Below are 22,589 nucleotides of genomic sequence, written 5' to 3' on the forward strand. Positions count from 1 at the left end.
GCGGGACACTCCCAGGGGCTTGCTTCCCATTGGTTCGCGGAGGGGGCTGCCGGACAGCTTGGTTGCGACACCTATTGGCCAATCTTCAAGCCAATCGGTAAAGGAACGCCCAGTTTGCGTGTTCTGATTGGCTGAGCGGAAGGGTGAACCCCTGTTGGGGTGGCGCCCGGGAGGACTTGGTCCCCGAGCAGCTCTGGCTTTCGCTCACGGGTCCCGCCGAGGCAGGTGAGCGCCTGGGCTCACGGGGCCGGGGGCGCGAGGTTTGAGGCTGAGACTTTGGGCCGGGCTCCCGGCTTCTCTGGCTTGGTTTCTCCGACTCTGAGAATCCGTCCCGAGCGGTTGGTGAGCTCGAATCTGAAGGGATTTGGAGCTTTGGGCAAGCAGTAGGTCTCCCGGTTCCGAGCCTCACTTTCCCCCGCTAAGAAAGGGGATCACGATGGCACTTAGCTCATAGTGCGGCTCAGGTCTTATCATATGGAGGTAATTGAGGCCTTAAATGGATGGTAATTTTTTATTATTTCTAGAAAATCTAAAATGCGCACACCTGTAGACCCAGCAAGTCACTTTCTAGGACTCTGTGTTGTAGAGATCCTCGGTTAAGCGTGCATGCAGGAAGGGGCTTGACATCTGTTTTCTGCAGCCTACAATTTATAGTCGTGACGTATTGGAAACAGCCTAAAAGTCCAGGAAAGCTTTCCTCCTACTCCATGATTTCATTTAAATTTCTACCCTCAATAGTAGTAATAATAAAAGCTGGGACCGACGCTGCCAAGTGGTCCTCTTGTACTATTTAACTTAAGCTTTCCAAAACCCATTGAGGTAAGTACAGTTCTTGTCCGAATATAACATAGGACGGAACCAAGGTTTTTAGCCATTTGAGTGAGTTAGAGACAGTGACCTCACTGGGGAGCAGAAGAGCTGGGATTTGAACCCAGGTCTTTCTGATGTGCCTAGTGGACTGCGCAGTCTTTGGGGGCACATAGGAAGTGCTGGATGGTAGCTGCCTTTTTCGTTAGAATGATGAGTTTGAAGTGGGTATTCTCTAATATCTCTGAGATCTGGGGATGTCTCATCCTCTCTCTGGCTTTTTCTTTCAGAATTCCCAGGAGCTAGCTATGTTGTCAGAAGTCCTGCTGGTGTCTGCTCCAGGGAAAGTCATTCTTCATGGAGAGCATGCTGTGGTCCATGGCAAGGTAAAGGCCCCCAGAGTCTTTGAGAATTGGGCACCTCTTCTCCCTGACCCTAATCTTAAACTGAAAAGAAGTCTTGAGGCATAGCCTAGGGGTATATAAGAGAGGAGGTCAGTTTTTCCCCGGCGAGGCAGGGAAAAGACAGCTTACCCCCACTGAAGGGCTCCTCTGGCCTCAGTAAGGTAGCACAAAGCTGAAAGGTAAAGCTGTGCAGGTGGAATGAGGCGACCTGGAAAGTGGGCTTCGGTGGAGAAGAAAAGGAGTGGGAGCACTGAGCCCTGGGGCACCCCGACATTCAGAAATGGGGAAAATTAGTAGGATCCAGCAGATGAGTTTGAAACATGCATTATCTCATTTAAGTCTGAGGACTGCCCTCCGAGGTTAAACTTTTATTATCCTATTTTGCAGATGGGGAAGCTGAGGCTTAGGAGAGGATTGGTCGCTTGACCAAGGTCCCGTACACCTGGGTAGAACCGGGAATGAACCTCCGTCTGTCTGAACCCACAGCTCATGCTTTCTCCATTCCGTCACTCTTCATGTTCTTAACTTACGTTTGTTTGGATGACATGGTGATGATGGGGAAGCCATTCCTTGGTGTGGAGGACCTCTGAAGTTTTGCATGGAGAGGGCAAACAGAAGTTGATGCTAACTCCGAATTGATTGGTAGTGCCGGTGCCACCTAGTGGGAGAGCATGCCAAGGTTGATCGGCAGTGTCTGCCAAAGGCATGAGTGGGCGTGCCCTGCGTGCCAGTATTTGCTGTCTCTCCTCAGCACATTGACACTAAGCCCTGTTTCTAAGACTGGAGCCATACTCTTTGCCACCCATGCTCAGGCTCATTGCTTTTGCCCTTTATCCTACAGGTAGCGCTGGCGGTGGCCGTGAACTTAAGAACATTCCTCCGGCTTCAGCCCCACAGCAATGGGAAAGTGTGCCTCGACCTACCGAACATTGGCATCAAGCGGGTCTGGGATGTGGCCAGGCTTCAGCTACAGGACACGAGCTTTCTGGGTAAGTGCAGCGAGCAGGAACCAGGTGTGGGAAGAGCCGGGGTCCTGAACAGAGGGGAAACACATGGCTGGGTAGTTATTCCAGGCTATCCCTGAGGGGCCCGGAGACTGGCCACTCTGGGGGTGTTTTTTCTCTTGAGCCATAAAATTAGCTTCGCTTATTTATTTTATTTTATTTTTAATTTTTTAATGTTTATTTATTTTTGAGAGAGACAGAGAGTGTGGGGGGGGTGGGGAGGGGCAGAGAGAGAGGGAGACACAGAATCCGAAGGAGGCTCCAGGCTCTGAGCGTGTCAGTGCAGAGCCCAATGCGGGGCTCGAACTCACGGACCGCGAGATCATGACCTGAGCCGAAGTCGGACACCCAACCGACTGAGCCACCCAGATGCCCCTTCTTACTTATTTTTTTAAATTCAAGAGCATAAAATGATGCACTGGATGTATGCGGGCTGTGGTGGACTGATCGTGAAGGCCTGTTGTTGGGTGAAAAAACAAAAGATGCAAACAGGATGTATCTGAGGGGCGACCCGGATTAGGTATCAGCAGGTATGTAAGTGCATAGGAAAAAGACTAGGAAAATTTACTTCCGGTGATGGTTACATACCGCTGGGAGGGTCCTAAGGTCTGAGTGGACAAAGTGAGCCTTCCTTCTGGAGGATGGTTTTGACAAAGAGAACGTAGTGGCGTTTTGCATAATTGAAAATCATCAGGGGCGCTGGGTGGCTCAGTCGTTTAAGTGCTGACTTCAACTCAGGTCATGATCTCCCGGTTCGTGGGTTCGAGCCCCACATCAGGCTCTGTGCTGACAGCTCAGAGCCTGGAGCCTGCTTCGGATTCTGTCTCTCTCTCTCTCTCTGCCCTCCCCTGCTCGTGCTCTGTCTCTCTCCACCCCTCTCTCTCTCTCTCAAACCGTCATGATCTCACGGTTCGTGGATTCGAGCCTCACGTCGGGCTCTGTGCTGACAGCCCGGAGCCTGGAGCCTGCTTCGGATTCTGTGCCTCCTGCTCTCTCTCTGCTTCTTCTGTGCTCACGCTCTGTCTCTCTCAGAAATAAATAAACATTAAAAAAAAAAAAAGAAGGGAAAGAAAGAAAGAAATTCCCTGGGTGATTCTAGGGACACTGTCAGTTGAAAACAACTGCTACCTTGAAGCAGGCCTCGGAAAGCAGCCGTCCAGAGCAGCGTGGGATTTGCCTTCCGTGGTGCCCAAGACCATCCCCCACCAGGCTCGCAATGTCCCCCGGGAGCTGGCTGCTGCTCTGGGGTGTCAGTAGCACTGATGGAAGCAGGCAGGTGTCTGGCCCACGTCCCAGACCCCCCTGCCTGCCTGTGTGAACCTCAACAGGTCGCTCAAACCCCCTGAGCCTCCGTGGGCAGAGTCGTGTTGCCTGGGAAGGTTGCTGCAAGGATCCGGCAGGACTGGAGGTGGGCGAGGGCCGGGACACTGAGCGCAGTCCGTGAGGGCGTGTGAGTTACTTCCCCAAGGAGAAAAAGGAGCAAGGTGCACGACGCGCGTTTTCTATTCGACTGCAGGGCTCCTCCACCTTTGTCTTTCAGTGTTCTTTGGTTGCCTCCCGATAGTTACAAACACAGTGAACATTTCACTGGGCATCTTCGTGGGTGCCAGGCACTGGGCTAGTGTGTTACATACATCAGCACTCTTAGAAGTCTCCAGCCTGCCCTGGAAGTAGGTGGCGGTATCCATCCCCATCTTATGGATGAGAAAATCGAGGTTCGGGGGTCGAGTGGCTCAGGTCGCACACCTTCGTCGGTGATGCAGAAAGGATTCAGACCCGAATCTCTCTCAACTCTCCAAACTCTTTTTTTTTTTTTTAGTTTCTTTACATGTTTATTTTTGAGAGAGAAAGAGTGCAACTGGGGGAGGGGCAAAGAGAGAGAGGGAGACACAGAATCCGAAGCAGGGTCCAGGCTCTGAGCTGTCAGCACAGAGCCCGACACGGGGCCAGAACCCACGAACTACAAGATCACGACCTGAGCTGAAGTCAGAGGCTTAACCGACTGAGCCACCCAGGTGCCCCACTCTCCAACCACTTTAACAAGTTATTCCATTTCCTTCACCGAGCTCTGAAATGTCTGCGCCCTCAGTAACACTGCCCGTTGGCTCGGCTGCCTTTAATGTATTATTATTTCAGTTAGCCCACAGCCCTTTTAATGAGTGCCTCACCCTAAAGTTTCCTAACACAGGCACACCAAGCTCCTTTTTCTGTTTACTTTAAAATTTGACCTGTGACTCAGGGAGTGGTTTGTCAAGGTAAGCCGGTCAGGCTTGCTCAGGCTCTCGGAGGAAAGTGGCACAGCCCCCCCACACACGAGAGAGAAACTGCTATCTGGCCTCTCCCGGCTGCCCAAGCAAACCTCAGCCCTTCACATTCTCTGGTTTTGAGCGTCCTGTCCTCGCAGGTTATGTTTCGGGAGAGGGACACGTTTGGGGAATAATTTAATACTGCCCGTGGTTTGGGTTTTGTTCTGTGGAGGTCAAAGCCAGACCTCTGAGAGATCGAGCTAGCATTCGCCTTGTGTGTGTATGCATGTTTCAAAAACTACTGTTAATTAAACACTTCCTGTATGCCAGGAACTGTGCTAAGGGTCTCCTGTACCTTATTTAAGTTTATCTTGGAGGAGGTCCTGTCATGATCTCGTTTACCAAGGAGGAAGGAAACTAAGGATCAGAGACGTTGAGTCACACACTCAAGGCCCTAAAGCCAGCATATGGTACAGTCGGGACCCAAACTCAAGTCCACCTGCCCGCAAAACCTGAAGGCCGGTGGCAGTCTCAGCCCTGGCGCTCGGACCGTGAATCCGTGCCCGTCAGATTCTGATTCTCGTGACCCGCTGGGTCCTCTGCGTGCTGTTGTCTGTAAAAGCACCTGAGGCCCTCTCACCCAGCCACGTGTGCTTGTTTGCGACAGAGCAAGGTGACGCCTCGGCACCCACTGTGGAGCTAGTGGAGAAGCTGAAGGAGGTGGCAGCCTTCCCCAAGGACTGTGCCGACCCCGAGCGTGCGGCCGTGCTGGCCTTCCTATACTTGTACCTGTGCATCTGCCGGAAGCAGAGGTGCGTGCATGGTCCGGGGAGGGAGCCCTGCTTCAGCCCGCCCAGGGCAGTGGGCAAGGGTTTCTGTAGCTTTGGCTACTGCAGAGCACAGGGGCTTTCTTCCAGGGTTCTGGTGACCATGGCCATTTGCCATCGCCGCACACCCCAGGTGCCAGGCTGGACCCTTGATAGATGGTCTGCTTTTAGCATTCCTAAGAAGCTCTGAGAGGGGCGCCCTCATTTGGCCCAGGAATGAAACTCAGAAACACACTGAGGGCCGGGCTGGGGAATCAGCCCCGCTGACTTGGGTTCTGACACTTACGTTCTCAACCCCCCACTGCCTCCTCTGGCCTCTTCGATTCATTAGACCCAAAGCCGGACTCCCGAATCTACCACGTGGCTTCTCCTGCGCTGTGTCCACAGAGGCACCCCTGCTGCTCATCCCGCAGACTCCAGGGAAACTCTGTGATCAGCAAAGTGACACCTGTGTCCGTCTCACCCCTGAAGATAGGATTTGGGCTATTTGCCCTCAGGGAGGCCAGCTCACCGCTGAGGCCACGTCACGTGGTGATGGGGAGTCAGATGGCATTGGTTCGCACCCCACGGCGGCCACTTACTAGCTTACTTGCGGTTCTTAACCTTCCTGGGCCTCAGTGTCCTCATCTGTAAAATGGGGGTAGTAATAATACCTACCTCGTAGGCTTCTTGTGAGGCTAAATGAGTTTGTTTATTTAAAGCGCTTGACTCAGAGCCTGGCACGTAGCTTGAGAAACGTTAGCTGTTATTTCCTCTGAAAACTATTGGAGGATTGAAAATACGATATATGAAAGTGGGCCTAGCTCTGTAACTAGCCCATGGTGAGTTTCAGTATAATTATTTTCTGTTTCAAACCCAAAGGGAAAGCCTCAGGGGGCAGCTTGTCACTCATACAGCAGACGCTGGGGGACAGGCACGGTGCAGAGGGCCCATTCATAAACGCCTCCACTCTTGCTGTCCGCTGTGGGATTTTCAACTTAAGTGGGGCACGTCCCCTTCGGGGAGGGGGTGCAGATTTCAGAATCTGATCTGAGTGGGGTGGGCATGTGTAGTTTGAAAAGGCAGCTTCGGCCTTATGGTTTTATATTTGGAAGACGGGAAAATTCCTTAATGGAAACTACAGGACACGAAATTTGACAGTCCTTGCTTGGGGGAAATACACAGAAGATACAGTGATTCTGAACTTTCCAGTGGTAGAAAACAGGCCCGTGTTACACACAGCGGGGCACTGCTGGCCGGTAGGAAGGAAGAGGGTCCCGTGAGCACACAGCACGCCAACATGAGGCAGTGGTGGAGAAAGGCTACGTAGTGGAGATCGTCAAGGGGAGCTAGGAATGGGTTCTGTGGGTGGCCAGCGGAAGCTTCACGGTGGCAGCGACATTTGAGAAGGGTTTTGCAGGATGGCTAGGAGTTTGCCCGGGGGCTAAAGAGGTGCAGAGCTATCCCAGGCAGGGACACAGAGAGAGCGGGGCCACGAAAGAGCCTGTGCAGGGAACAGGAAGGAGTTTAGAGAAATGGTTGGTGGCTCGGGAGGGAACGGTGTGTTCAGGAGGGAGGTGGTTCTGGTATTTATTTCCAAGTTGTCTGTGTTACCACGACTTCCTACAATCCCGGAGGGCTGCTTTTGGGGTCGGGAAACGTCCACGAGTCCAGAAACCTGGCCAGAGGCTCGGAGTCAGGCCCTGCCCACGTCCAGTCCTGGGCGACGTCGGCACCTTGCCACCCTTCGGGAGAGTCATGCCCTGCACCCCACTGTGTTTCAGGACCCTGCCCAGCCTGGACATCAGGGTGTGGTCCGAGCTGCCCACTGGGGCCGGCCTGGGCTCCAGTGCCGCCTACTCCGTGTGTGTGGCCTCCGCTCTCCTGACCGCGTGCGAGGAGATCCCAAACCCGCTGAAGGACGGCGAGCCTGCCAGCAGGTAATCGCGGCCCTTGCCCTCGTCATTGTCCTTCCCGGGCACCACAACCCCGGCGTGGGTTCTCTCCCTGAGGACTCCCTGCCACCCTGTGAGGTGAGAGGTGTCTGCGGCCAATGCAGGCGGTCTGAATCCAGAGCGTGACCTCTCTGCCCTTCTCCTACCCCTCACCTCTACCTTCCCGTGATAATGGTAGAAAGAACCTGAGCCCGGATGTAGGGAGCCGTTGGGCCCACTTCTGCCATTGTCTGACTGCGGGACCTCGGCCGTGCTGCTGCGCCCCTCAGGGCCTCGGTGTCCTTCTCTGTAAAAAGCTGATGGGAGCCTTAAGGACACTATTGCTGGGTCTTACGAGACAGTTATGCAAAAAAAAAAAGTGTAACACGTCAAGACATAAACACAGGAGGAGTATTTTTTTTATTTCTTATTGAAAAAATTTTCTTTTTCATGTATATTTTTGAGGCAGAGAGAGACAGAGTATGAGCGGGGGAGGGGCAGAGAGAGAGGGAGACACAGGATGGGAAGCAGGCTCCAGGCCCTGAGCTGTCAGCACAGAGCCCGACATGGGGCTCGAACCCACGAACTGTGAGATCATGACCTGAGCTGAAGTCAGACGCTCAGCCAACTGAGCCGCCCAGGCGCCCCGGGGGAGTATCTATCAAGGCATTTCCCTTCTTAGGAGCCCTTGACCTCGTTCCACGGAGGGAGCATTGCCTCTGCAGTTCTCGCGGAGTCAGCGAGGCTCATCAGGACAGTGTCGCTGGCAGCCGTTTCTGCCACTTGGGGGCTGCATCTGGAGAAACTACAGTCTGTTCTGGGGCCACACAGCGCAGGGGAGCCCTCCCACCGGGGGCCTGGGGTCCCAACCGTGTGTGGTGTCGGGTGGACCGCCGGCCTTGTCTGTGTCCCTGTGTAGCCGGCAGAAGAGGCTGCTTACACGGTGCTGGTGCACGGTGGGCGTGGCTGCGTGTTTCCTCCCAGAGCACCGCTCCTCTACCCTCCACGCCCGCTGCAGGGGCACAGGGCGGACACACTGCACTAGCCTGCAGCCTCGGACGTTTGTCCTCTTCCAGAGCTTGGCTTTGAATCGAGGCTTTCTCCCTCTGCCCTGGAAAGGCAGTGGTTTTTCCCGCAGCCCAGACCCCCCTGGCTGCCCTGTCACGGCCAATGATTTCTCTTCTGAGACACGGAGGTTAAAATACGGCTGGATTCAGACTGAGCCCCGAGGTCCCTTTGATGCTCGTGGCCACAGTGGATCTGCGGGCTCGTGATGTGATGTGTCTGTCAGCACTCCTGAGACTCGCTCTGGATGGTTCCTGTGGGTGGAGAGGAGTAGGAGGGGTGGGGTGGAGGCGGCTTTTGTCAGGGGAAGAATCTGGTAGGTGATGAGAGGCGCACCTGGAGGTAACACAAGGTGATGGTTTTCAGGGATTTCAGTGAGGTGTGCCTGCTAACTTGCTGCAGGGCGTGGGGCCACCCCCTCTTCTCCTCTGGGCTCTGTTTCCTCATCTGGAAGTGAGGGGCTGCACCTGACGGTCCCTCAGGGCGCCCTCCAGCCTTGACGTTTGGTGCTTCTGTGATAAGATGGTGCTCGTTACCATGTGCTAATCACTGATTATAACCTAGATCAGTGAAGGCCTGCTTGCCCTGGGTCCCTTAAACAGACTCGTGTATATGGGCCAACAGACCAGCTCTGCCTTTTGAAAGGCATGGGTGAGGGTCCCTGGCTGGCTCAGGCAGTGGAGTATGTGACTTTTGATCTCAGGGTCGTGAGTTTGAGCCCCACATTGGGTGTGGAGCCTACTTAAAACTTTTTTCAAAAATTTAATTTTCGGGGCACTTGGGTGGCTGAGTCGATTAAGCGTCCGACTTCAGCTCAAGTCATGATCTCACAGTTCGTGAGTTCGAGCCCTGCATCGGGCTCCGTGCTGACAGCTCAGAGCCTGGAGCCCGTTTCGGATTCTGTGTCTCCCTCTGTCTCTGCCCCTCCCCTGCTCATGCTCTGTCTCTTTCTGTCTCAGAAATAAACATTAAAAAAATTTTAATTAATTTTCAAAAGGCATGGGTGACTCGTGTGTGTGTGTGTGCATAAGTGTGTGTGTGTGTGCGCGTGCGTGTGCTCTTTCTCACGCTGATTCCTTAACATTCGGGTCTCCCGCCACCCCTGAAGACCCAGTCATTCCTTCCTAGGACTTTTGGTGAGAGCAGGCCCCAACCCCTGCCCAGCGTTTCTAAATCAGACAGAGCTGGAATCAGACCGGAATCCGGTCTCCTGTGAAGACTGGGTTGGAAATCTGAGCCCCCGGAGGATGAGCAGTGCACAGGGTGGGAAGAAGATTCACCTTTGCGGAGAGGGCGGTCCAGCTGCCCCCTCTCTGTCTCGCGTGCTCGCCTTTCGGTTCCTGGAAAGGTCCGGCTCTTGCACAGTTGCAGGTGCTGTGCAGCCCCAGTCTGGAATGTTCTCCCCGCACATTCTGGCCTTGCCTACCGCGCCCTTGTCCCTCAGGCCCTCCCCCTTTCCGGATGGGGTACATGCCATCCAGCCTGCACTGCCCCTCCTGGGGGTTGTAGTTAAATATCGATTGCTTTCGGCGTCCCCTCTCCACGAGACGCCAAGCCTCAGGCGGCTGGGGGCCGTGTCTCGTTCGTTCCCTACCGTGAGCTTAGCGACAGGCACACAGTAGATGCTCAGTAAATATCGGACAAATGAGTACGTCCTGTTGGCGCCATAAAGCTCGGTAGTTGAGAACCTGGGCTCCTCAACCGATGTGGTTCTGATTTAGCGGTGCACAGCACGGGGATCTACTTGACCCACCTGTGCCTCAGTTTCCTCTTCCGTAGGAGAGGGGATAGTAATTGTACCGTCCCTGTAGGGTTTTCATGAGGATTGCAGGAGATGACTCTGCAGCTGGAGAGGTTCTAGGCTGTTCTCCTGTTCCTGGCTCGTGTGGTCCCGCCCCTTGCTGCCTCAGCGGCCCCGGCTGCCCCTCTCCACCAAGGTACAGATGGACTTGTGTGTCTTCTTCAGGTGGACAGTGGAGGACTTGGAATTAATTAACAAGTGGGCCTTCCAGGGGGAGAGAGTGATTCACGGGAACCCCTCCGGAGTAGACAACGCTGTCAGTGTTTGGGGTAGGTGCGGCCGCAGGCCAGTTTTCTGTGTTTGTATTATTTTATAAATTCCTGTGACCATTGTAGACGCTCAGGCTTTGTTGGGTTGGATGGATGAAACCAGCGGCTTCCGAGGAAAACAGTGTTTTCCTGCTTGGGGGTGAGGGAGGGGAGAAATTCCAGGGTCCTGCCTCACACCTGCTGAACCCAGACCTCCGGGGGTCCTGGGGGGGGGGCGGTCATGGCAGGGCCCGGGAAGCTACAGGTGCGGTGAGCTCCCCATGAGGGTTGCCACAGTATAGCTGCAGGGTCACGGCCGTAGCGCCTGGCAGTCACACGAGCTGCTGTGGGATACTGGCTTCCCGGACCCGGCCACGGTCCTGGGCCCACCTTAACCACGTGGCCTGTGGCACGAGGCCGGGCAGCCTGGAGGGAGGGCGAGCTCCCTGGCGGAGCGCGGAGTGCCTTTGTGCCCTCCCGGGACCTTTTGTGACTGAAGCTGGCACGACTAGTTAACAAGGGTTTAACCTGTTCCCCGGATGGGGCAGAACTCTTACCCACTCAAGCCCAGCTTCTCTCCCAAGGGGCAGACACACACAGCTTTTCCCACAGCTCTGACCCGCTGCTTCTTCTCTTTAGGGGGAGCACTCCGATACCAGCAAGGAAAGATTTCGCTCCTAAAGAGGTAATTCTGGGGTAGGGCAGCCCCTCCCGGCATGGCTGCCTCATCGCATCATTGGTGGGGGGGGGAGGGGGGGCTCTGTCTCGTTGTGTGGTAACATGTGGGGCAGCATCTCTGGCTTTTTGGTGTTGTTGTTGTTTATTTTTGAGAAGGGGGAGGCGCAGAGAGCAAAAGAGAGAATCGTGGAGGGATAGAGGATCGGAAGTGGGCTCTGTGCTGACAGCAGACAGCCCGAAGCGGGGCTCGAACTCATGAACTGTGAGATCATGACCTGAACCGAAGTCAGACACTTAACTGACTGAGCCCCCCAGGCACCCCTGGTTTTCTTTCCCCTCCCCTGTGAGGCCCTCCCAGGCCGTGGGCCATGAGGACACCCCGTTCTTGCCTTCTGTACTGCAGCTCTTAAATTGCCAAGAGATTAGAGGGAGAAGTCATGCGTGGCCGTGCCATTCACCTTCCAGAGAGCGGCTGCTCCCCCAGACCCCTGGGTCATCATTCATTTCATTCATTCGATTGTGTATGCATTTAGCAAATGAGAATTGATATCTTCCTGTGTTCCCGAGGACACTGTACTAGGGTCTAGCGATGTAAAAATGAGTCTGGGACACAATTTTGGTGGCGGGGCAGGGTGGGAGGAGAGTGGGGGCGGGTGGGGGGGGCCAGCAGACACGCACACAAAGCCACTGCAGGTGAACATGAGGGTTGCCACAGTCGGGCACTCGAGGCAGAGCCAGGGCTCAGGCTCGTGAGAGGCTTCCAGCAGGGGTGACATTTGAGAACTTCTCAGCCCGTTTCCCAGGTTCCCTTACCCCCTCCCTCGGGAGCAATCGGAACTACAAACATGCATGTTAAAATAGAGCATGCTGTGTTCTCTTTGGACTCAGAGTGGAAATGTCCCGTGCGGGCAGCGACTCCCAGGGTGAGCAGGTGGCGGTTCCTTGAGCCCTCGATGGAGTCAGGTGGTGTCCCAGGGCACTTTGCCACCCAGGCGGGCCTTTCCACGGTGATGAGGGCGGTCCTCACAGCCCATGGGCAGCAAGTCCCGGCCCACTGCCCTCGCCAGCTGGGCCACGCCAAGTGGCCCTCGCCAGCTGGGCCAAGGAGTGGCTCCTTGACCTGGCGTGATGTGCCGCGTCACTTCCACCTGCACCTCTGGGAACTTTCTGCCCCAGTTCTCTTGGCTTCCAGGAGCCACGCCTGCCTTTCTGAGGTTCTGCGCTAGGGTCTCTCAGCCTTGGCACCATTAACATAGTGGACCGGACGATTCTTTATAGGGCGGGCGCTGCCCTGTGCGGCATGGTTAGGATATTTAGCAGCATCCCCGCGCTTTACCCGCTAGATGCCGGTAGCACCTCCCCTGTCTCCCAGTTGCGACAGCCAAAAATGTCTCCAGACATTGCCAGTGTCCCCTGGAGGGCAGAATCCCCCTGGATGACAGCCTTCACTCTGCACAGAGGAGGAAGCGGGGCCATTCGGGAAAGTGGAACCAGCTTGCTCCGGCTGCTGTGCAGTCAGGGCAGTGGGGCCTGGGGCCCAGGAGGGGCCGGCTCTGCCACCTAGACTGACTCCCCGTGCAGCGACATCAGGAGTCCCCACTGGACTCTGAGGTACTGGACGCAGGCCTGCCCGCGGGGCTCAGCCCACCGGAGGAGCAGGCACGACTGTGATCCTCGGCACGAAGATACCCAGAGGATGATGTGAATGCCCTGAAGCTGCCACGGATGGCGCGAGGGGTGACAGATTTGGGCGTCACAGGGGCAGTGACGTCTCATTCAGTGTTTCCTGAGGGCTAGTTATATCCTAAGCACCGACTGGGCCCCAGCTAACGTGGTGGTGTGGGCACGTGTACGTTCTACTGAAGGGAAATGAGGGGATGAGTGAGGAGGCAGGAGGGGGGCCCGAGGCATATCCGGTGGCCAGCTGGTGGTGGCATGGCGGACAGAGGCTCTGGGGTCTGCGGGCCCAGCTCTGCCACTTTCAAGCTGGGTGCTCTTTTTTTGTTTTGTTTGATTTATTTTTAATGTGTGTTTATTCTTAAGGGAGAGAGAGAGGGAGAGAGAGAATGAGTGGGGGAGGGGTGGAGCAAGAGGGAGACACAGAATCCAAAGCAGGCTCCGGGCTCCGAGCTGTCAGCACAGAGCCGGATGCGGGGCCCGAACTCACAGCCACGAGATCACGGCCTGAGCTGAAGTCGGACGCCCAACCGACTGAGCCGCCCAGGCGCCCCACCGAGCCGGGTGCTCTTGAGTAAGTCGCTCTTCCTGAGGCACACGCCTCCTCGTTTATATAACGAGGATCCTGAGCCCAGAATCAGAAACGGCACCTGTAGAGTGCTTTGCTCTCTGCTGAGATCAAACTTAATGCCACAGATACCGAGCAACTACCATGTGCTGGGTGCTGGGGCCTCAGTGGGGAACAAAAAGTCCCGCCTTCACGGAACTCACACTTTGTTGGGAGGAGACAACCAATGAACAGATGGTTCCACGAGAGCATGTCAGGCCGTTGGATGGGATGATCCGGGGAGGCCCCCAATGAAATGACATCTGAGCAGAGACCTGAATGGAACACGAGAGTTAGGTGGGTCCCTGGCGGAGGAAATGCAAGTGCAAAGGCCCTGAGGCAGCAATGTGCCTGGCGTGCTGAGCTGCAGCTACAGGGCCAGGATGGCTGAGAGGAGCTCGCACCCAGGGAGGGCGGGGGTGAGATAAGATGGAGGTGTTAGCCGTGCCTAGCACGCACAAGCACTCGCGGAGCACAGCCTGGGTGGTCTCTAGATGCCCGCAGAGCCTGGGGTTTTAGTGGGGCCGGCAGCGCTAGGAGCCGCCTGTTCGCAGAGGACTTGTCTAAGGAAGATGAAGACACAGTGTTCCAACTTCTCCCGCCCCGACGGATGGGAACACAGAGCAAACCGACCTTCACTGCTGGCTGCGGGGCGCCACGGCGAGCAGATGGCTGATTCTCTGAGAAGCCGGGAGGCCAGACTCCACATTAATCCCGCCAGTGGCTTCAAGAGGAACCCTTTCCCCCCAAACCACGCATGGTGCTTCTCTATTAAAAAAAAATGCATTGTTTGCAAAGTGGATCAAGATGCGGCCTCCCAGAACGCTGCCCTTTTGAGAAACGGCTTGTCTTTAAGGGGAAAAGAAAAGGCAAATAGAATGTTCATCTTTTGTAAAGTTAAAAAAAAAAAAAAAAAAAAAAAGAGCCGGCCTCCAAGGCTGGGAATCGATATTAATTTCATGGGCTTATGGGCGGTGAGATCAAGCAGGTTTCTGGCAGCCTTTTCCAGCCCTATTGGATTTTACAGTCTCGAGTTGTGAAAAGAAAAACGAATAAAGGTATCAAGGGGTCTGCCTGTCTCCAGCTGTCTTGGGGCAGAGCTCATCCAAATACTCAGTCCCCGGCCCGTGGTGCTCTGAAAGGCAGCTTGGGATGACAAGAAATGGGGCCTTAAGTCCCCAGGGACAGCTAGGCATAGGACAGTTGCGATCGTGACTTTAGGAGGTAGCCTAAAGCTCAGAAGGTAGGTGAGGGCAGCTCACTGTGGCCGTCCTGGGGCCTCTGTTCTCTCACCTGGGACAGCCGAGCAGGGACGAAGGACTCCCTCTGACCATATCTGGCTTTGGGCCATGGCGGCTGGTCTGGGAGCCATCAAGGCAGGGCAGGGATGGGCTCAGCCTGCCGGGAACCTGCCTGCCACCCAAGTCTGCCCTCCTCCCCTTCACCCCACTGTTCACCATACCAGCTCCCCTGGGTGCCTTCCTACCCTGTGTGCACCCCCTCTGTGTGATCTGTCCCAGGTCCCGTTGCTTTTCTTCCTAAATCTCTTCCACTCCGGCAGCCTGGGGTGGCCCACACGACAGAACCTTCACCCCCTCTTGTACTGTTGGCCATAGTGCCTTTGAACTCATCCAACTCTGTGAACCCGGTGTGCTCGGCCAGCTGCAGGCGAAGCCAGGCCCCCTCACATGTGCCCAGCACATGGTAGGTGCCCAGTTGAAGTCAAGTGGGTGAGTGACGAGCCAAAGGAAAGTGTCCCGACTGCCCAGGGCCTGGAGCGGAGACGCAGCCATGATTGGCGGCAGGAGCCCCCCCACCCACCCCGCTCCTCTCGCTCTCCGCCTCCAGCCCACTGAGGTCCCCTTTTCTGGGCCTCCGCTTCCTCCTGTGTCAGGGTCGGGTGACGTTTGGGAGTGCCCCCGGCCCTGACGCAGCTCCTCCATCCCGAGCTCACCATGGACCCTCTTCGCCCCGCAGGCTGCCGGCTCTGAGGATCCTGCTGACCAACACCAAGGTCCCTCGCGGCACCAAGGCTCTCGTGGCCAGCGTCAGGAGCAGGCTGCTTAAGGTGCTTCGTGTTCACTCGGGCGGGTTTCTGGCAGGGCCCCGACAGCCAGGTCTAGGGGCTCGAGCTCTCCCTCTGCCGCATGGGCTGGCGGAGGGGCAGGATGGGTGATGGGGACCGGGGGGAGGCGGTTTTGGGCAGACCAGGAGGTGCTGTGTGTCCATCCCAGCCGGGAGGCAGCACAAGGAGTGTCAGACACGCTGGCTTGGTGGCGCGAATCCCCCCGCTTCTGTGAGGGGGCCTGGGCAAGACAGATCCCCGGCAGGAAGGAGAAGGCCATGGGGACACCTCCCTCCTCCCGTGGCCGGGGCGGCTGTCTAGGGTCTGCCCTGCCCCAGGCCTCACGGGCCCTTGCTTGCTCTCCCTCCAGTTCCCAGAGATCGTGGCGCCCGTGCTGGCCTCCATAGATGCTATCTCCCTGGAGTGCGAGCGGATGCTGGGGGAGATGGTGGCTGCCCCCGCCCCGGAGCACTACCTGGTGCTGGAAGTAAGAGCCCGTCTGCGGGGTCCCCGGTCTCACCCACACCACTGCCTGAGGCAGGGGCTCCCCCTCTGCGCTTACAGTTCCCCGAACTGAAACCTGGGGGCTGGGCCCGGGCCTGGGGTCCCGTGTATGCCAAGGCCAGCGAGCGTGCCTTCTTCTTACGCCTTTCCCCAGCTGATTCAGAGCCGCGGAGAGAGTATGTTGAAAACACAGAGGGCAGCGCCTGGCGCATGCTAAGTGCGACGGGCCAGGTTTGGGTTCACGCACGTAAGGCGCGGTGGGATATTGCTGACCCCATCTTCCAGAGGTCCAGGAGCCATTTCCTGCACGGCCATCCCTTTCCCGTTATGTTTGCTCGCTGCATTTGTGTCCTTTGGTGACTGTTTTATCACTGGCGTGCTTTGGCTCACACGTATTCTAACATGGTTCTTTCTTCCCTGTGACCCGAGCCACTACCCTTTGCATAATTCCAGCGTAGAGGCGGAGGCTTCGTGCCCTGGGTTTGATCAGATCCGGGTCTGAATCCCAGCTTCACCTCTGCTGGTCTCACTGGAGTGTCTTAAGAGTGCAGCGAGGCCCAGTAGGCGACAGGCAGTTACCATGCCCGATGAGCCACCGGCTCAGTAAGCCCGAGGGCCCAGGGTCATCCTCAGACACGGCCCATGTGGCCTGGCAAATGTGGATCGACCTTAAAGAGCCACCTGGCTTCCCTTGGAGAATCAGAGGATCCGGCAGGTCGGGGGGGTGAGGCTCGGTAGCAACAGTCAGCTGGAAGTACAGAAGAAGCCCCGGGAGGAGGCCCTGGGGTCTCCATTTCTCCATAGTCCCCACCTCTCCCTAAGCATCACCTGCAGCTGCTGCGGTCCACCTGGTGCCTCTCTGTCCCATGGGATGCATCTGAATCTGCAGCTCCTATAGTGAATGGAAGCAGCTACTAAACCAAGTCTCTTCACAAATGATTTCGCACTTGGTCTCTATAACCACCTCCCTGTGAAGTGGGTATATTGCCCCCGTTTTACAGGTATGAATACTGAGACCTCAAGAGCAATTTTCTGCAAGGTTCGCCAACTAGTGGGTGGCCGTGCCAGGTGTTAAACTGACTTACGGGTTTATCTCTTTAGCCAGCAGATCTTTAATGAGCACCCACCATGGGCCAGGGGCAGCGACCCGCTCTCGTTTCTGTGCTTTTGGTCCCATTTCCTTAGCTGTCTGCCTCCAGTCCCCCAGCCTTTGCCTTGCCGGCTTCAATTCCTTTCACGTAGAAAGGAGGGAACACAGTCCTCCTGAGCAGGAAATTAATAATGATAGAGTACTGCCTAAAATATACCCTGTCGAGCCCCCGGAGAATGCCACAGAACAGCACGTTGATTATACATTGTGTGTATTTTTGGCTGTGGCAGCCGCTGAAATGTGCAGCTCGCCTCCTGGACAGCTTTGTGCTCAAACCAGCGAGCTGTTCTCCTGTGTCACAACCTGTCATCTGATCCTTGACAGATTTTGGATCAGAATGTGACAGGTGTCTGAAACCTGCCTCGGCAACGTGACACCTGGCGCTCAGGCGCAGAGAGCGGGCCCCCAGAACTTTTCCCTCGCATCCAGCCCCTGGGGCTGGGGAGAGGCACCCGGGGCCGCCACCGGGCCATCACGCCTGTCTGCTCGTTTGTCAGAAGTGCTGGGGTGTGTGAGGCGGGCTGCAGGGGAGGGCCAACCCGACCGCGCCCGAAGGACCCCCCCCCCCCCCACCCCCCGGCAGGAGGGCCAGGTGGGCCCAGCCGACAGCTCCGTGATTGGCAACCCTCGCAGCACACGCGCTCCCGGTTCCCCGGAGCAGAGCCGCGCGCTCTCAAGCCCCGCGTGGCGAGAAGTAGGCGGCAGCAGGAATGCTGAGGGCGCTCGCTCTTGGAGGCGGGGTAGACGGGAGCTTCGCATCGGGCAGACCCGGTTTCCAGTGCTGGCTTGGTACCTTACCAGCCCAGTGACCTTAGGCAAGTCACCTTCCGCTCTGAGCCTTAGCGGCGCCCGCTTTGTACTACGGGGATAACTGTGCTAGGACCGCAAAAGTACTGATAGCAGCTGACTTCCACGGAGCCCTGATCTCAGACCAGGTGTCATGTGAAAAACCGATTTCTTCCTCACTGTAGTGAGACAGATCCTCTTAGGATGCCGGTTTTACAAGCGGGGAAACTGAGGCACGGGGTGAGAGGCCTTGCCCAAGAACCTAGAAGTAGCAGAGCTGGGACTGAAACCCAGTCCCCTCCCCTTGATTCCAGATCCCACATCCTTTTTTTTTTTTAATGTTTATTTATTTTGAGAGAGAGAGAATGCATGCGTGGGCGGTGGGGCAGAGAGAGAGAATCCCAAGCAGGCGCTGTCAGGATGGAGCCCAACGCAGGGCTTGATCTCACAAACCCTGAGATCAAGACCTGAGTCGAAATCAAGAGCCAGATGTTTAACAGACTGAGTCATCCAGGCACCCCCAGATCCCACATTCTTTAAAAAAAATTCTTTTTAATGTTTTATTTTTGAGAGAGAGCGAGCATGAGCGGGGGAGGGGCAGAGAAAGAAGGAGACACAGAATCCAAAGCAGGCTCCAGGCTCTGAGCTGCCAGCGCAGAGCCCGATGCAGAGCTCGAACCCACCAACTGTGAGATCATGATGTGAGCTGAAATCGGAGGCTGAACTGAGCCCCCCGGGTGCTCTGCCCGATCTCACATTCTTCACTTGCCTGTGGCAGGGACCACAGGTGGGTGCTCGTTCTTAGAGCCCCAGCATTTAGCACGGTGCCCGCCCAGACGCTGCTGGAGCAAATGAAATGTACGTAGGGGTCCCTGGGCTGCGATAGCTATCAGTTTTCTTATCTCCTCAACCTGCATCGTTGGAGCCTCAGAAGAGCAGTTTTACGCAAATCAGAGAAACCAGAAAAACATTTAGCTCTTTCCCCCACTTATGACCTTGTTTGAATAAGAAACCAGTTCTTATTCTGAAAATTGGTACCCGCGGCCACTGTCGGATGGCGTATCGCTTCAGACTTGTGCAGATGATAGAAATCCATCTCAAGCAGGCTTTAGCAGGAAAGGAATTTATTGGCTCATAACTGGGAAGACCAGCAGGAAGAGCTTCGAGCATAGCTGGATCCAGGGGCCAAAACAACCTAGTCTGAAATCTCTCCATCTTCCATGCACTCTCTGGCCATGTGTAGGGCAGAGAGAACTCTGGCGGCTTATTTCTGAAGTCAACCAGTTTTCGCAGCTCGAGGGCAGAGGCAGAGAAAACCCTGGGAAGGCGGTGGTTGGCCCAGCTTGGGCCACAGGTCCATCCCTGAGCAATCACCGTGGCCAGAGGCTTCTTCGGCCAGGCCTGGGACATGTGTTCCCCACCAGCTCCACCCCAGCCCCATGGGAAGTCTCGCGGGAAGGAGACGTTCTTTTACCAGCGGACAGGGACACGGTGCCGGCTTGCCTAAGCCATTTTGCTCTCCCAAACCGGCGGCTGTCACACGCATGGGGTGGACGCAGGACCTTGGCTTCAGGCTGGCCGAGTGGGAACAGACTGAACCTTCTCCTGCAGGAGCTCATCGACATGAACCAGCACCATCTGAACGCCCTCGGCGTGGGCCATGCCTCCCTGGACCAGCTGTGCCAGGTGACCATGGCCCATGGACTGCACAGCAAGCTCACTGGCGCGGGCGGTGGTGGCTGTGGCATTACACTCCTCAGGCCAGGTACCGGGGAGCAGGCTGGGTAGGGTGGGTTGGCAGCCTGGGCTCGTACAAAGGTTCTACCTGGGCAGTTCCCTTGGGAGGAGGGAGAAGCTGGAGAACAGTTTCACCTCTGCCGTGGGGCCTCAGTCAAGTTAGTTCACCACTCTGGGCCTCTGTTGCTGCATTGGTGGAACAAGGACGCTGATGGCTGGTTTATGATTGTTGTCTAGACGCAAGGAGAAAAGTGCCTTTAGAAAGCCTGGCACAGGGCTGGGCTGGGGGAGGGGCCGCCATTATGGCGGCTGTCCCCACCACCTCCTCACCTGCCGAGTCTCCCACAGGTCTGAGGAATAACCAGGACATTGTCATCACCCGCTGTCACCTCTTGATGTGGCCAAGATGGGGACTGGCCTTGCTACAAAACCGAGGGCTTTCTTCCCCTGCCCCCCAGTGTCTGGGGAAAGAGCAAGGCCGGGTAACGGTACCCAGGGCCGGCTCGGTCACCACACCGCACCTGCCCTCGGGACCTGGCACTCAGTGCTCCCGCCTGCGCGGCCTTCCCTTTGCCCCTGCTTGTGGTCTTTCTGTCCCCTCCTTTACCTTCTCCTCCTCCCTGTTTTTCTCCCACCGTTGCCCCCTGCTCTGTAGTAAGCCCACAGTGGCCCCAACCACCCCCCTCGCTCTCAGCACGGCCCCAGACCTCAGGAAGTCACCGTGGCCTACAGCCGACTTTGACCGTTGGCTCCTCGTTCACGGTCAGTGACGATGATGAGGGAGAACACTTCTGGGGCATGTACCGTGTACCAGGCAGTGTACCTGGCGCCTTCCCTGCCTTTCCTCATGGAAGCCTCTCAGTAACCCTTGGGGAGTAGTAATCACTATTGGCCCCCTTCCCAAATGAGGAGACCGAGGCTCAGAGAAGGGAAGCCGCTTGTCTGGGGCCCCACGGCTGGTACGCGGTGGGGCCGGGGCCGTGTGACTCGGGGCCCGTGACTTTCCCTGTTGCTCCGTGCCCACCGCTGCCCCCTCCCCCAGAGGGTGCAAGGCTCCACATTCCAACGGGAAGACCTGTCCCGGGCCTTTTCCTGAACAGCCTCGAAGGGAGCAGACGAGTGTGGGGTGACCTGCTGCCTTCCGTCCCCCCAGATCTGGAGCAGTCGGTGGTCGAGGCCGTGAAGCAGGCCCTGAGCAGCTGCGGCTTTGACTGCTGGGAAACCAGCATCGGTGCCCCTGGCATCTCTGTCCACTCGGCCACCTCCCTGGACGCCCCCGTGCGGCAAGCCCTGGATGGCCTCTGAGAGGAGCCTGTGCCGCTGCAGCCCCACCGCGAAGCCCCTTCCTGGATTATTCTGGGTGCCGGAGCCGGCCTCTGTGCTGGCCGGTGGGCCCCAGTCCCAGCGGCGCGACCTGGAACCTGCAGCGGACTGGGCCACCCAGAAGACACGGTCTGCGTCCTGCATCCCCTTGAGCTGCCCGGGCGGTGGGGCCACGTGGGGGGCTCTGACATGTCCTCTGACATGTGGGGGGCTTCCCTCCTGTCCTCCCTGCAGCTCCCACACACCCATCCGCTTTGGGCCTCTGCCTTCTCCCCAGACCCCCTGCCCACTTGGTTGGGCGCTCAGATGCGGGAGTGTGGTTCCTGAAGCAGTGCGCTTTCCCCCTCCCTCCCTCTTCCTCTGCACTTCCACCTGTCTCTCAGGGCCCCGCTCCTCCCACCTCCTCCGGGAAGCCTTCCCTGACCCCTGGCAGGGTGACCCTCACCCCCACCTTCCTCCCCTCGCACCTCCAGTCTGTTTGAACCACTCGGCACTTTGTGCGGCCTGCTCTTCTCTCCAGCTAGACTGTGGGCTCCCAAGGGGGTGTCCAGGTGGTGGCCTTCACCTTGTGACCTCCCATCACAGGACTGGCAGAGGGGAAATAAAAAGCTCTTGAGTAAACCAGTGCTTTACTCGGAGTCCAGAAAGAAGGAGGATACAGTCTTGTACAGTCTGCAGCCCGCCCATGCCTGCCTCCTCTGTCCCTGTCCCTTCTCCAGTCACTTGCCCCGTGGAGCTCTTAAGGTGAAGGAAAGAAGGGCTTTGGGTCACTTGGTTGTGTGTCTCGGGGACAGGGTGGGGTTTTCCTAGATGGCCCCGGTCGTTCAGAACAACCTACCTGCTTTTCCAGAAGGGGGATTTTAAGCTTCCTAGCACCTGGAGTCATGAGCAGTCACAAATTCACAGATATTTGTTAGCCCTGGAAACAAAAACCAACCTGTAAGTCCTGGAATCTTCCTTTTTTCTAAAGTTCACTGGGTGGGGAAAAAAGACCTGAGGGGTTTGTAGCCTAGTACCTGGCACCTGCCTGGCCCTATTTGAACTTTATATCACCAGTCAGATATCCTTCTGAAATGGCAGAAGCCATCGAAAAGCTCTTGTAGCTAGCACATTGCCAAGTATAGCTCCAGCAGCCGGGGACCTGCAGGGAGCACACAGAAGGTGGGGGCTGGGCAGGGATGTCACGCCTTGGGCAAAATGGCCCTGCGCTTCTGCCCTTGGCCACTAGGGGGCAGCGGGTGCCTTTCCCAGGGTGTTCACGGGGAGGGTGAGTGGGAGCTGGCCTGTAGAGCAGGTCTGAGCTCTGCCCTTCCCCTCCCCCCACCATGCCAGGCCTCTCGGGCTGTGCCAGGGGTCACTGCCAGGGACGTGAGGGCAATATGAAGGATGCCTGCCTCGGCATCACTGATCGGAGTTACCAGTGTCTCTTCAAAACACAAATAATGCATAAGTCAGTAATACTAATCCTGAGCACTGACCATGTGCCAGGCACTGTTCTAAACACTATGGACATCACCTCTTTTAATCTGCCCCAGTCTTGGAGAATAACTGCTGGTCTCAGCCCCATCTGACAGATCGGGAAACTGAAGCTCAGAGAGGTTGAGTAACTCAGCCAAGGCCACACAGCTAGTCCGCACGCATCAGAGGCAGGCTTCCCACTCAGACGACCTGCCTGTAGTGCCTGCCTTCAGCCCCTGCGTGCTACTGTGTGGACCCAGGTTCGTTGCAATTCTTGCTGCTTTCCATG

The 22,589-nt window shown here is 56.6% G+C and overlaps 1 protein-coding gene across 3 annotated transcripts; it reads left to right on the top strand.

Annotated features, from left to right (window-relative positions):
- The first annotated feature begins 348 nt into the window (after positions 1 to 348).
- MVK (mevalonate kinase) lies at positions 349 to 20,962 on the top strand. 3 transcript variants are annotated; one of them, XM_086681926.1, is made up of 12 exons: positions 349 to 480; positions 1,098 to 1,193; positions 2,053 to 2,200; positions 5,129 to 5,273; positions 7,052 to 7,207; positions 10,233 to 10,336; positions 10,955 to 11,000; positions 15,255 to 15,345; positions 15,713 to 15,829; positions 19,394 to 19,547; positions 19,868 to 20,001; positions 20,673 to 20,854. In XM_086681926.1, exons 1-12 carry the CDS (start codon positions 475 to 477, stop codon positions 20,700 to 20,702), a joined length of 1,227 nt encoding a protein of 408 aa, XP_086538052.1. In that variant the 5' UTR covers positions 349 to 474; the 3' UTR covers positions 20,703 to 20,854. The 3 variants fall into 3 exon arrangements, with proteins under 3 accessions (XP_086538052.1, XP_086538053.1, XP_086538051.1); XM_086681927.1 differs by lacking the exon at positions 19,868 to 20,001 and having other exon boundaries at positions 20,673 to 20,962; XM_086681925.1 differs by lacking the exon at positions 20,673 to 20,854 and having other exon boundaries at positions 19,868 to 20,666.
- The last annotated feature ends 1,627 nt before the right edge of the window (positions 20,963 to 22,589 follow it).

Source organism: Puma concolor, chromosome D3 (assembly GCF_028749965.1).
Source record: "Puma concolor isolate L17-30 chromosome D3, mPumCon1.1.hap2, whole genome shotgun sequence".
Taxonomy (NCBI): domain Eukaryota; kingdom Metazoa; phylum Chordata; class Mammalia; order Carnivora; family Felidae; genus Puma; species Puma concolor.